Source organism: Sander vitreus, chromosome 14 (assembly GCF_031162955.1).
Source record: "Sander vitreus isolate 19-12246 chromosome 14, sanVit1, whole genome shotgun sequence".
Lineage (NCBI taxonomy): Eukaryota > Metazoa > Chordata > Actinopteri > Perciformes > Percidae > Sander > Sander vitreus.
In genome coordinates, this window is record NC_135868.1 from 7927693 (window position 1) to 7943111 (window position 15419).

Sequence of the window (15419 nt, forward strand, 5' to 3'; positions counted from 1 at the left end):
ATGTAGGAATAAGTCACCTTCAGCAAGTGCTGGCAGAGGGATGCTTCCGTCATGGTAACACATGAATCTGTGGTGTTGAGTTTATAATTGACATTCTGTGTAGTCAAGCTTTTGTTGACTAACAAGGACAAATCCGGCGCAAAATGAACCTAGGGGTTAATAACACATGTTAACCGAAGCATTGAGAACTTTGTAAATGTACAGATAGATACACAAGAAGATACAGGGCTCTCAAGTTTTGAAGACAGGCAAGAGTGACATTCTATCCGCATGGTGACTCATGATGCTGGGGTTCTGGGGGTCCTCCCCCATAACATTTTGAGCATTAAACACTTCATTTCCTGCATTCTGGTGAATTTGTATGCACTTATTTCTACCTTTTTCTGAATCAATTTATGCTGGAAATATCTTTATGTAAAGGGAAACAGATTACAATCCAAATATAAAAACATAATGGAATATATTGCAATAAGGCTCTCAGGCATTCTGTATTGCTTTCATCTATTTACTCTCCTGTAGATCGACTTTTCTAATTATATCTGAGTCAGCACACACGTCGCCTAGGCATCATTTACTCTTCCCTTCTCTTTTGCATCTTTTGTTGAGGAAGTAACCTCCTTAAATGTGCATATGACAATTATTCACCTCAATGATACATTAATTAATTTTAATTAATTTATTAATAAACCCCTGGACTGTAATATTGTTAAGTTTGAGCAAGATGCTCATGTTCAAAACTTTGTGCACATTCAAAATATATCTGTGTTCTCTGAGATTTGGAGGAGTCGTGATATTTTGAGAAAAATGAAGTTATAATAGTCACTATATTTCAGAAAATAATCTACCTGCACCATAGTCTGCTGTGTGTTACGTGATTGCTCTGCTGATGCGGTAGATCTCAGGCCGTCTGACAGACACAGAGCCCCGTTTGGGTCTCTGAATGAGCGAACGTTTAGGGAAGTGTCTGTACGCTGCTCTATGCTTTTTTTTTTTTCATTGGTTGTTGCGTTAAATCTTACCCAGATACAATAGTGCTATTTTCTGATTGGCTATTGTGTAGCCCTTTTTTTTTTTGATTGGCTGATAAGTGGCAGGCTCAACTAAGAAATTTTGGGCGCTGCGGCATATTAAATATATTATAAATAGTTTTTCCGCGTGAGAAATACAATGTGTGGCGGGAGTGCGTGACAAAAGACCGAAATGAGTGACTGTCACGCTCAATGCGTGACACTTGAGAGCCCTAAAGATAGTTTATAAAGACAGTACCTGTTTTCCCAAGATGGCGCCTGCCTGTATACGTGAACGGTACTGTCTTTATAAACTATCTTTTTAATAAACTGTCTGTACACTTACAAAGTTCTCAATGCTTCGGTTTACATGTAGGGACCCTCATTATACTACCATGGAAGTGTGGTGCTATTTTGAGCCTTGTTAGTGGTATAGAAATAACAATTTCTTTTTACTTTACCCTCTGCCCTGATGACTAGCGTTATAAGTTAATTAGCGGTTTGCGCTAAAACTGGTCGCATTCGATTAGCATGTAAACAAATCCCAGAGAAAGGTCGACTCGGTACACGTGTGTTATTAACCCCTAGGTTCATTTTGCGCCGGATTTGTCCTTTAACTTATTGTTTTACTCATTTTAATTACTTCTAATTTGCTGCTGCAATGATGCAGGTAACCCAAAAATGAATTTAGTTTTCTCCAATCAGAAATGTAAGAAACAGCCAAACAAACACATTTGTTTTTTTCACTTAGGAGCACATTGCATTTCATTAACTATAACCAGCCTTACCCTAACTCTTATCCTAACTATAACAAAATCTTAACCCTAACCATAACCTAGAACCATGTTTTAACTCTTAAACTTAGGTTTTTCCTTGAAAGAACGGCTCTATTTAATTAATTTAATTTAATCAATGTATTATTTATTTTTGAAAGCTTTATTTTTTGTAAATGTTAAATTATAATACTTTCCTGTAGACAAATTTCACATTTTTGCATGTTCCGATGACCTGCTGTGCACTGACTAAAAGATTATCTTGATTCTCTAGTTAAGATATTTCACTGAAACTACATTCACAGAGCCATGGATGGCAAAAATGAGGACAGTTTCAGATTTGAGTTTTCAAATTCAGTTTTGGGACGACACTAACGAGATAATGTTCTGCTTCATGACCTTCTTCATCTTCTACTTCCAGAAGCACACCTCCAACATGTCCCTTCTCATCCACCTGTTGGCGTGTCTGTTCGGGATGGGCTCCTGGGTCTCCATCAACGGCCTGTGGGTGGAGCTGCCCCTGATGGTCCCCCAGATCCCAGAGGGTTGGTACCTGCCCTCGTACCTCTCCGTCCTCATCCAGATAGCCAACATCGGGCCTCTCTTTGTCACCCTGATGCATCGCTTCCGGCCCGGCGCCCTGAATGAAGCAGCCGTCATATATGTGATCATCAGCCTGGGAACTGTGGCGAGCTTCCTGCTGGGCTTCTTCTGGAAGGAGACTGTCGTAGTGGTGGGTGTTCCTCGTAGTGTAGCCCTCTTTGTCTTAACTTTCTTCCTCGCTGCTGTCGACTGCACTTCCTCCGTTACCTTCCTGCCCTTCATGATGCGTCTCAAGACTCAGTATCTGATCACCTACTACATTGGGGAGGGTGTGAGCGGCCTGCTGCCCGCTTTAGTGGCTTTGATTCAGGGAGTTGGAGTGGTCCACTGTATGAACAGCACCCAGTCTCTGAACCACACCCTGAACTCCTCCGACAGCTCGGTGACCTTTGACCTCCAGGCTCAGTATCAGCCAGCCAACTTCTCCGCTGAGGTGTTTTTCTTCTTCCTCAGTGCCATGATGCTGGTGTGCCTAGTGGCGTTCCTACTGCTGAACTACCACCCATCTGTGGCCAGGGAGCATCCCAGCGGTCAATACACCAACAGAAACAGGATGTGGGCCGAGCAGAAGCCCATGATGGATCCATACCAATCTGCAATCCAGAAGCGCAGAAGCAGCTTTGGTACCGGCTCTTACAGCTGGACGCAGGTGTTTTATATTTTTGTGATCCTGGCCTGGGTGAACGCTCTGACCAACGTGGTGCTTCCCTCGGTGCAGTCCTACTCATGCCTACCGTACGGGAACAAGGCCTATCACCTATCAGCCACCATGGCTGCTGTGGCAAACCCTCTCGCCTGCTTCATCGCCATGTTCTTCCCTATTAGGTCAGTGTGCAGCTTAATACACTTTGACTAAATGAGTCCATTTTATTCTATCAAAATCACAAATTTGCCTTTGAAGCTAATAATAATCATGATCTGGACAGCCTGCAACTCTATCCTAGACCATCAGTTTGCATTAGGAAAAAAAGTCTCCAAAAAAAAGAAGGAAGAAACCTAAGGAAAAGAAAGAAAGTTTATATAAAATAAGTAACTTCTTTTTGTAATCTTCGTAAGTTATAAAATGTGGATGTGTTCAGGTTTCTATATTATTACTTCTTCTAAAGTGTTATTTTATTATAGGTTTAAGTGCAAAATACATAATAAAAATTTCTCTAAAAGGTTTGAAAAACTTGATTTCTATATTAGGAAAAGGCTGCATTAGATTTCTTCCCCCTAGTTTTTAAAACAATAAGTCAGATCCCTTGTATGTGAACACATACATCATGTAGATTGAATTATGTAAGTCTTTTTCTACATGAACCTAAAAGAAGAACTAAATTGCCTATATGAGAATGTGCTCATCAAGATAAAGTGTAAACTCTATCATTCTCCGAACACCACAGCAGAGCTGCAAGTATTTTTATTATCAATTAGTCTCGCATTGCCAGACCTATCTCCACATTGCTGTGGAGTAAGGTCTGACTACACCACACATACATTCTGGGATAGGAGAAAAAAAAGTTTAAACTTTAAAGACATTAAAATTAAGAAGCTGGAAGTGGCAAATCTCTATACCTTAGGTAGCCTCAAACCCCATTTTAAGAATCTTTACAGACACGTCTGGAGTAGGACAAATACATTTTTTGGACTATAAGCTTGTGCTAATGGATTAAATTGTTTAAAAAAAGTAATGCATCATTTCTCAGATCGCTGCTGTTGATGGGAGTTCTCACAGTGATAGGCAGTGGTGTTGGAGCTTATATAATGGGCATGGCAGTGCTGAGTCCATGTCCACTCCTTGCTAATGAAACATCAGGGGGTGTCATCATTGTGAGTACACTGTCAGGCTTCATTTGCTCAAATTACCTCCATTATCTTCCTAACTTGTATAAATGTTACTGAAACACTACATATAGGCATCAAAAATGCAAATATTTAAGTTTCAAAACTCACCTGCTGCCTCTCCCTCTACAGGTGTTGGCCTGGATCCTGTTTGTTCTCACTCTGTCCTATGTGAAGGTGATCATCGGGGTGATCCTGCGCGACGAGGGCCACAGCGCTCTCGTGTGGTGTGGAGCTGTGGTGCAACTGGGCTCTCTGCTGGGGGCTGTGACCATGTTCCCAGTGGTCAGTGTGTACAGCTACTTTTCATCAGGGGACCCATGCAACACCAAATGTCCCTAAATGAACAAGTCACGCAGAAGAGACTGGAGGCAGATTTTAGTAAAGCCTTGACAGGTTTTATCATGATTTATATACTTTGCAACATCTGAATCTGAACCTGTCATTTGAGAACGTCCACTTTTTACAAGAAAAGCAAACCACAAAGATAGAGGTACATAAAGTTATAATAGCTGTAGCCTACTGACCATGCTGTTTAGACAGGATGAACACTTTACTGATGTTGTGAAAATACTCCACTACAAGTACAAGTCCAGCATTCTAAACCTCACTTAAGTAAAAGTTTGTAAGTATTGCCAACTAAATGTACTTAAAGTATAAAAAGTGAAAGTATTCATTTTACTGCTGTAGGTGTTTAAGGTTGTGCTCATTTTAAGTCCTTTATATACTGTTGGTTAGTTTAATCTACAGCAATGCATCAAACTCACATGACGACATCCCAAAGTGTATGGGGCGGTTTCCCAGACACTGATTAAGACTAATCATAGACTAAATTGGAGATTTAAGCTGGACTAACTGAAATTGAATTTCTCAGACATGGTTTAAAATAGTCTCAGACTTTCCCTAGTCCTGAATTACAAAGTTTGATTTCTAGAAGTCTGATTAGAACTAGTCTAGATTTAAGTTAAGGCTTAAACTAAACCTGGCCAGAGGCAGGTTTAACTTCAGATTAATTGATGTTGGCCTCCAGGTTGACCTTAGCAATAGAGGAAAATGGATTACCGGGACTATATTAATGAAGATGAAAGAGCTCCATTTAGACCAGACAGAAGGGTGGTTATGGACAGGAGCAACCCACTGAATGATTTTGATGAAATCAACTTTTGTAACCGTTTTTGCATGAACAAACCAACTGCAGCAGACAAAATTAGTCTGCTTGAGACAAGGCTTTCATCTGATTCTTTTAGGGGAATGCCTATCCCTCCTTCGCTACAAGTACTGATCACCTTAAGGTTTTTGGCACGTGGAACCTTCCATCGTGAAACAGGCGATTTGTGTGGCGTAAGTGAACCAACTGTGTGCAAAATAGTCCACAAAGTGTGCAAAGCTATATGTGAACTGAAGGACGACTACATCAAGTTTCCTGATGCTGCAAGGTGGCGTGCTTTGAATATGGAAACTTCCCTGGAGTCATTGGCTGCATTGATGGATGTCATATTCCAATAAAGTGTCCCTCTACTGCAGAGTACAGAAATCGTAAAAACTGGTTCTCAATAAATGTACAAAGTGTGTGGACTCCCACTATGCAGTTCTCCAACATTGTTGCACGTTGGAAAGGTGCAACTCATGACTCAAGAATTTTCCAGAACTCCTGTCTGTACGCTCAGTTTGAAGGTGGTCAACATAGTGGAATCATACTTGGTGACAGTGGTCATCAGACTTTTTAAAGACTTTGTTTAGCTTACGTAAGAAGTAGAAGAATTAGCTCAACACCTAAAGGAACACTTCATCATTCAGATTATCACAAACATTTAACATCAACAAACTATAAATATGGGACAAAAGGCGATGAAAAAATGTCATCTGTTAAGTAACTAAATGTCAGACAAATAGTGGAGAAAAAGTATTAAGTTACATAAAATGGGAATACTCGAGTGTACCCCTCAAATTTGTACTTTAGTACCGTACTTGAGTAAACTATACTAAACAGTACTACTTGTCAAGAGTTTGGTTGAACCTTTTTATACCTTTCTGTTTATATGTGACTGGTCCTACAGTTCAGTGTATTATGGTAAGACTAACAACATCTGTTAACTACACCTGGCTAGTAGTCATAAAAAACACATGCAAGTTGTGTTATGATTTGTAATAACAATACATCTGCAATCACATTATTCTTTTTGATTTTTCATGTGAACATGCTTTAATGATATTGTTTATTGTATGATATGATATTACACTATAAAGATATAATCCAAACATTACTTACATAATTCGCATCTTTATGCACAGTTTGGACACAAAACTGGACAATCAGGCAACAGAATGTCTTGAACATACATTTCATAGATAGATAGATAGATAGATAGATGACTGTAATAGAAACTGTATTTGTATAGGATCCTGTCATACAAGAAAATACAGCTCAAAGTGCTTTACAATAACAGAAATTACATGCATTGAGTACTTCACGTGAAAATAGACAATAAAATAGATAATGGACATAGGAAACAGGGTAGAATGCCATAATTAACGCAAAAAAAGATAGACAATGAAACCCACTTGATAATAATACATCTAATAACTCTGTGGATGTGTACAAACTATGCTTGATTGACATTTCCTTCACTTTTCTACTAGCTTTGTTGCACCAGTAAAGGCAGGACAAACTACAGTGGCCCGAAACGTCAAAAACTGCCCCCAGACCAAAGGTATACAAAGCTATGAAGACAGGGGTAACCACATAGTTATGGCCATATGGTGTATATTAAACTTAAAGACAAAGTCTGGTGTCATGCCCACAGCTCGGTCTGTAATCAAATTATTTATTTTTTTCCAATGTAATATACAACACACAAATAAAACATTATTTCCATATTTACATCATCACAGTCATCCAGCACAGGGCAAAAGAAACACTTAATCAACACACACAATCTTTTCTAAAATCTGAAGTCCTCTTACTTTACATAATATTTTCACATCATATCATCATTTGATTATCTTTTCCATACTCTAGTCATTCTGTAATTTCTATAATGGCATGAGATGCAGAAACCTGCACAATTGATGAATCATTTAGGGTACAAACTTGCCCTGGCTCGTCCCATTAAGATTAAACACAACCAATCAGATAATTGCTCCATATTTTTTGCTCACTCTCTCTCTCTCTCTCTCTCTCTCTCTCTCTCTATATATATATATATATATATATATATATATATATATATATATATATATATATATATATATATTATTTGTTTACTTATTTGTTATTCATATAAGTAGAAGAAGATTAAGAAAATCATCTGGCTTTTTTTAGGCAGGGGGCCAACTTCCCTTGGGTGGATAGATAAATGAGTGGATGTACAACACTCGCAGCAGACAGTAAGCTTATACATACAGGTAGTATTATACAGTCATATACCTCTATATTTGCACCCACATTAGACCTTTGGAGAAGAGAAACGGGAACGTAACAAAACAAGGTGATGGTTGAGGTGGCACAGACAATTTTAAAGGCTCTCTTCTTGGCAGGATGCAGCTCGTCTCTCCCTGGGCCGGACTTCTTCAGTGTCTTCACAATACTGTAGCTGCACCGCACCATCATTGCAGTCATGCTCACCATCACATAACATGGGAACTGTGTAAGAAAGGAGAGAATGTTGGGGGGATCGATTGGAGCCATAACGCTCGCCAAAGCAATGGGCACAGAAAAGAGCCAGACTGTCGCAGCACAAACCTCCCTGCATCTGTATTTCTTCAGCAGAGGATACGATGTGGGGTGAATCACAGCTGCATATCTCTCCAGGCAGATAAAAGACAAACTCATTGACCCTCCGATTTCTACATACACCAACAGAAACATTTGGATTTGTAGGTGGCTGTGTGGCAGCAAAAACAATGCAATTAAATGCAAGATGGAAATCAAGTACTGCAAATTGTGGAAGAGAGCTAAATTACAATTCAGAATATCTGTAGTCTTCTTGGATGTGAAGGCGAGCCACAGCAGTTTGGCAATCACTGGTTGTCCCACGAGAAAAGTAATGATGTCGATGAGTGAGAGAACCACAACATATTCCAGTCCAAGATGACAGAGCTCTTGTTCGCTGGAGTTGAGTGTGACATTTCTGAATAAATTCTCCATCTTTCCAGACTGGTGTGATTAGATCTGAAAGAAAAAGAGAAGCTGCTGATTGACATTTAAAACTGCATATCATATCTTAGTTTTACCTTTTAATATAAAAGCAAAGGAAGCTGCAGATTTGCAAAAATAAATTCTGTAAAATTCATAAAACATCCTCTGATTCCTTCATGCCTGAAGGTGTTTGACCTTGTAATTTTGCCAAAAAAGCGTTTTATCAGTACAGTATTTTCTATACAATTTTACTTATTCTAAAAAATACACAATAGTATCTTGAAACTAGACAGAAAAAAACAGATCATTGCAGTGAATTATAGAAAAATGGCACTTTATTCTTGAATAATTATTAAAAAATAATATCACTGTACTGGTTAAATTCTATATTTGTTTTGAGAAAGTACGATTTTTAGGACTTAAATGAAGTTTATTTTATGTAAGGAAGTATAGCAGATACAACATTTGCATTTGTGATTAGATATTCCAGCATCACAGTAAATTAAATAACGTTTCATATTCCACCGTGTTAAAACAAACTTGAACCGTCAATTATAATGATGTAATGATATATAATTTAATATTCAACACTCATGAAGTCAGAGCTTACCTGGTGTATTCAGCTGCTGCTCGGGTGTTAACAAAGAATGACCTGCAGAATAATCAACTATCTGAGGAAAAATACCATCTGATTTTCCTAACAGATGTGAGATAGGTGCAAGGCAGCCAAGCAAAACCAACAAACTGCGAATCCATCACGCCCTGATTTTCATAGCAGGGTGTCAAGAGATCTGGCTGTGACACATTCAGGTATGAAAAAGTACAGACACCAATAATCTGTTTGCCAGCGCAGAGAGTCATTCAATGCGTAAAAGTCCTGCAGAAATCCTGCAGACCACAGGGTGTCAGTGTGCACCGTAACACAACATCCACCCACCGCCATGGAGAGGCCTTGAAGAGTAATATCACATCATAAGAAAAAGCTTTATATATATTTATATATAAGATATTAGGTTTTTTGATGTGGAATTGTTTTCTGACTGGAGTTGTAGATCATGCAGATTAATGTGGAATGAATGTTCCTTAGTTGTTATGATGAAACAATCTCCAGTGAGAGAGTGACCTCTATGGACGCAGGGAGGAGTAAGATGCTGTGCATGTTGGCGATGGACAGCCTTGTATAAAGTACTTGAAAGCAATATTTGAGTAAAAATACAAGTATCTTACCAGAAAATGACTTAAAGTCTCCTTTTAGAATATTACTTGAGTAAAAGTCTTAAAGTGTCTGATAGGCTATTTACTGTATTAAAGTATCAAAAGTAATTTTCTGATATTAAATGTACTTAAGTATTAGAAGTAAAAAAAACTTTGATTATGAACTTCATGGCCAAAGGTGTGTAACGTTATCTTCATCCCCACTGTCGTTGGGGTGGTCATCGTCTGTTACCATGGCTGCAGAGCCTGCAGCAGGTGCTTCCATGACGCTATCAGTCATTATGCGTCCTCCTCTTCTTCTTTAGTTTTGGCCTCTGTTTCTTTTTTTGCTACTTGGCAACAAACAGGCATTAGGTCACCATCTGGAATGGAGGGTGTATTATCTTGGCAATTTAGGAGCAATGATTTGCCAAACTTGATTTTTTTTCCAGTGTAACAAATTTCTTCTGATTTTGTTTTGTAGTAACTAAGATGCTTAGGGGAAATGTAGTGGAGTAAAAGTCAAAGTTTCCGGAAATTGAAATAATAAAGTAAAGAACAGATACGTGAAAATTCTACTTAAGTAGGCTACAGTTACATTACAACACTGCCGATTAGAGCTGCAAAGATGAATCGATTAATCGATTAGTTGTCAACTCTCAAATTAATCGCCATCTATTTTGATAATCGATTAGTCAATTTGTTTTAAGACAAATTAAATGTGAATATTTATATATATATATTATATTTCTAGTTTCTTTTCTCCTCTGTGACAGTAAACTGAACATCTTTGAGTTGTGGACAAAACAAGACATTTGAGGACGTCATCTTGGGCTTTTGGGAAACACTGATCCACATTTTTCACCAGTTTTTGATATTTTAGAGACCAAACAACTAACCTAACAAAAAAATCAACAAATTAATTGACTATGAAAATAATTGTTAGTTGCAGCCCTACTGGCGATGGACGAAGTCTTCTTTGAAGCTACAGTACAATCACACTTTCTTGCAGGCAAAAAGTAATCAGTTATCTATCTTGATTGTTGTTTGGCTGCTTAAAGTACACTGTAAATAATTTTCCTATAAAATAACAGTAAAGAGCTGGCAGCAGGGACGCCAGCAGTATACCGTTATTTTTACGGTATTCATACGTAAAATGACTTTACGGTAGTAGTCTGTAAACCAGAAATACAGAATATTTCTGTATTCACACTGTTAAATGATTTCACAGTCTAATACAGTAAAAAAATAAATGCAGCACATTTCTGTGATTATTAAAATTACAATAATATTCTGTTTAGGTTGTTACTTCAACTTCTCACAGTTTACTGTAGACAGGGACAGTAGATAATACAATATCTAAATTTAACAGTTTCCTAAAATATCAGTCTTCATTGCAATCAGTATTGATTGCAATGAACTTCATTATTCTCAGGGCTATAGACAATTGCTTGAGATATGCATTATTGTGAATATTATGCAAAATAAGCAATAAAAACTTCAAAATCAAATACCTTTATTTCAAAGAGCAATGTCAATGTCAACATGAATACTTCTACTTTCAAAAAATGTAAAAAAAGAAAATAAACCCTGTTGGACGACACTGAGAAGAGATTTCTAGTAGCAAACAGAAAAAGCCTAGTAGTGTCTGCTTTAGACTATGGCAATAAACTTAAATTCTTAAATTACTCATCAGAGACTGCCCCTAACCCTTACCAAACGTGATGGGCATAACCTATAGTTAGACTTTTTTTTTTATTTAAGACAAGTTTGAACACTTACCAAATTCTTGTCATAAGTGATTTATCCAGTAACTTAAGCTTTACCTTGAATAACACAATGGGTCTAAGAAAAGGACCAAGGCAACAAATACACATCATTAGCAATATTTGGAAAATTACACTATTAAGACTATTTAAGGAACATTACGACCTTTTTGATCACATGAGTAAGAACATTCAGCATACAAACATCTTTGGCACATTTGGAAAACAAACTTAAGAACATTTTGAAAATGTGCATTAAGGCCATTTTGAAACTATTATAGTACAGCAGAACATTTTGACAATATGCATCAATATTTTGCATCAATAAAAACATTTAGGGATGAAACTGTAAGGTAGGCACTTGTGCCACTGTGAGCTAGACTTGCAGGTTACCTCTTAAAATAGTCCTGTGAGGTAGGCTTGTGTTTTTATGTCTTAGTTCTTGCGGATCCAGGAGAGATGACCATCACTTTGGTAGCCGCTGTTCCTCTCTGCAGCATTATTCCAGTGTTGCCACTGTCAAACAACAACAAACAATCATAATTATAATAATAAATAAACTATACAACCAGGAATGTACAGTATAATGCTATTTTCCTGCTGCCTCCATCTGCCGATTGGCCTCGCTTACCGGTTAGCAAGTATTGTTCCTCGGATGCAGCCGTTCGGCTAATGTTACCAAAATTAAACAAAAAAACACCCAAAAGTAATATTGTTTTGGCTATTCAAATCTAATCCTCACTGATAAATGACATGTTTAAATCTCTAGCTAGATAAGCTCCAGAGCATCAGTTTGATATCAAACATTTTTGGCAATGTAGCACATGTCATCTAAATTGTGCGTCCTCTTGCGGAAAATCTCCTATCCAAATGATGGTTCCTGAAGTCCCTCCAGGAGTTGATGGCACATTATTTTTGTATTTTTTAAAGAAAATTGACCAAAAGCAGTAGCGTCAATTTAAAAGACTAACGTATCAAACTTCTGACCGTGCTCCAAATTCCCCAGTCAACACTCAAGTTTCAATAAAATACTGTAGTGTCCTGTAATTTAAAATATCAGCATACTGTTTAGGGCATCTGTCCTGTTGCTCCAAGTTAAGCAGCCCACAATGCATTGCACTAAACTATTTAACATGAAAACTGTATTTTAGTGTTGAAAATTGGTTGTAAATTTACCACAATTGCTTACAATGTAGGCCTGGAACAATAAAATGCTGAAAGTTATTTACTTTCTGTGCTACATGTATATTCTTTAATAATTGTTTTGAACAATTTTACAGATTATTGCCTTACTCTACAGACTGTAGCTGCTTCTTAGCCATGTATTCTATATATGATATTAACTGTGCAACAAGAGCTTTGAATTCTGAAGGCTGGACTTAAAAAATCAAGTACCAGTACTCATGATCCACATCTGTTTAAGAGTGTGAATAACTAACAATAGTATTCAGTCGACTTAAACAGCATAAAGCGTGCAAGTGTAAGAGTTACCTGATGTATTGTGGCTACAGTACTGCTCTATTCAGCCTTCAGTTTCTATTTGTTTTTGTACAGTAAGAAAATCCATAAGCTGACTCTTGAGCCTTGCATTGTATGTGATATGTAACATGCAAAACCATCGGTATGGCCTTTAACATAAAATCCTGACCAGTGCAGCTGTAACTACAGAGAAGAACTGTGAAGAAGAGACATACTTTATTGATAACACATGGGGAAATTACAATTTTTCACACTGTTGTGTTTTTTTTGTTGTTTTTTTTACACATTAGGCTCAAACACCTAATGGAGAGAGGTCAGAGTGAGGGCCGTTGGACAGGTACCCAGAAGCCAAACCGTCACCTTTCCAGCTACCAGTTCACAATCCGCACTCTGGCTCCCAAGAGAAGTCCCTACAGACTGAGCTACTGCTGTGCCAAGAGAACAAATGTTAGTATATTTGAGGCAGAGGAATCTCATGATGCGTTATAGTGTTGTCCATATTAATATAATTTAAAGGCATCTTCCTCTCTCTCTGTTGTAAAGTGATGACACGCAGAGTATATATTGATGTAAGAAACAGATCATTCAGAGGAAAGAGATGAAGGCTTATTTATTGACAAATACACAAAATAGGTCATAAAGCAGAATTATGAGTTGTAGACTAACAATAACCTAGTCAGTAAACATTCCAGTATGGCTTCAGTTACAAGGATTAAGACTCATAAATACATACAATAAAAACTGGGAACAAAGTGTGTAAGCCCATTCAGTTTGACTATAAGAGCACAAACATACGAGTAGATAAACCACAGTATGTACTGTAGGTAACCATGTAAGAGGCTGTATGATGAACATGAATAAACAGAGCACATGCTAAGAGAATAAATATGAAAATACAAAAACAAAAAGAATGTATATATGTATATTGCTGTTCACGGTTGTTAAGTATTCTTTGGATTAGAGAACTTCTCAACTGCATTCTTTGAGAGACGACCGGCATATTGCATAGCTTCAAGCTTTGTCAAAACTGAGATGATTTCTTTTTTGCTAAAAGTCAACTGCAGCCAACAGTTTACTCCACAGTTCATCTTCTTTTCAAGTCAGTATGCACAAATGACATAAAAAGACTCATTATTCTGTGACTACACATGGTTTTCTGTACTGCGTAAAGATGTTAACTTCCCATCTAAAAAGTTTTGCTATTGTTGTTATGACTAAGTGACAGTAACATGTTGCCTCAATGACATAAACTACAAGTAATACCACAGGTTCAGTGGTTAAGTGCTTAATGTTGGTTGTGAATACAGAAAATGTATTCGATAATTTTAACTTAATTTGTCCAAACAAATGCTAACCAAATATGATTTAAAGTGAAACTATGCAACTTTTGAAAGTTGAAACAACACATTCCTTCTCTGACAAATAAAAACTCATGAGAAATATAACACACCATTCATCAATTCACTACACTCAGGGGTTTTGTTACTAAAGCCTCGCTGGGTCTGGCTAATGGGTGGCTAATGACAAGTCTCTATTTGTGCTAACGTGACACTGTCTTTTAGCATTTAACATTATCCCATACTGTTACATTATCTCACTTTAATCTTTTGAAGATGAACATGTGAAGCCAAACTCGGGCCACGTTTCTGTTTCCAGTCAAAAAGGCACTTCTCTTTTAAATTGTCTCTCTGTAAAGCCAGATATGCAAACTGAAGCACTACATATGCTGTATATACAAATGTCATAACTCATAGGCACTGAATAATTTATAAACCGCAGCAAAAAAGACATAGAAAGCATCTTTTGGTCCTCTGAAGCATACTTTGTTGCGGGGGTGGCAGGTTTGGTTGCTACATACTCAATTTACACGTCTTCAAAAAAAAGTCAGTCCTGTGATTTATTCCTCTGATCATTTCTGTGTAAAGGCATAATATATGAAAAACGAGGCACACGTTGGACCCTGGTCATCTGGACAATACATTTACATTTGTTCTCATTGCATTTCCTTTTGCTGCTTCCTGCACGCTATAGTCCAAGCATGAAAAGCACAATGTCAAATTCTGTTTGGTGTTTCCCTTTATTTTTTGTTTCCTGTGTCAGTTTAGTTGGTAACGGGAAACTACGCATGGCTGTGGACGGAGATGCTCGACAGGTCGTTCCTGATGATCTCGTTGACTGCAAAGGAAAAGAGAAAAACAGGCGGTCAGTATTTGTGACCTCCACATGAAGTAAAGTCACCATGCTGAGTGTGTGCGTGCAGTAAAAAGCTGTATGTAATATCTTTAAAGCCCTTGAAAACCTAGTTTCTCAATTAGCTTCTTCTTGCTAGCGATAGGATCTGACACGAACACAACATGCTCTGCCGATGTTAGAACCGTTTCGCTCACGTCCCATTAGAGGTATCTGTATTTCTGATTTGCTCTTTGCTCTTCTCACAGGTTTGAAGTGGGCGTGCCTCTGTTGGAAAAAGGTGATGTCACATATTTCCATGCACCAATCAGAATTTAGAAACATTTGATTCAAAATCTGACGACAGTTAATGAGTTATTAACTTGTGTTGCCAGGACAGTGTCACTTAAAACTGATAAAGTTCATCACGTTTTTGACTGTTAACCTTTTGATTAGTAATAGCGGA

At 37.6% G+C, this 15419-nt stretch overlaps 2 protein-coding genes across 3 annotated transcripts in view; one reads left to right on the top strand and one right to left on the bottom strand.

Moving 5' to 3' along the window:
- The first annotated feature begins 2204 nt into the window (after nt 1-2204).
- On the top strand, nt 2205-4894 carry slc52a3-2a (solute carrier family 52 member 3-2a). The gene is made up of 3 exons (XM_078268508.1): nt 2205-3208; nt 4072-4195; nt 4340-4894. Exons 1-3 carry the CDS (start codon nt 2217-2219, stop codon nt 4547-4549), a joined length of 1326 nt encoding a protein of 441 aa, XP_078124634.1. The 5' UTR covers nt 2205-2216; the 3' UTR covers nt 4550-4894.
- An 8483-nt stretch (nt 4895-13377) lies between these two features.
- Nucleotides 13378-15419, bottom strand: part of nfatc1 (nuclear factor of activated T cells 1) — a 40695-nt gene continuing 38653 nt past the window's right edge. For both annotated transcript variants that reach the window (XM_078268140.1, XM_078268139.1), the window contains one exon: nt 13378-14959. In XM_078268140.1, the coding sequence (XP_078124266.1) occupies nt 14904-14959 (56 nt within the window). In that variant the 3' untranslated portion in view covers nt 13378-14903. The remainder of the gene's footprint in view (nt 14960-15419) is intronic.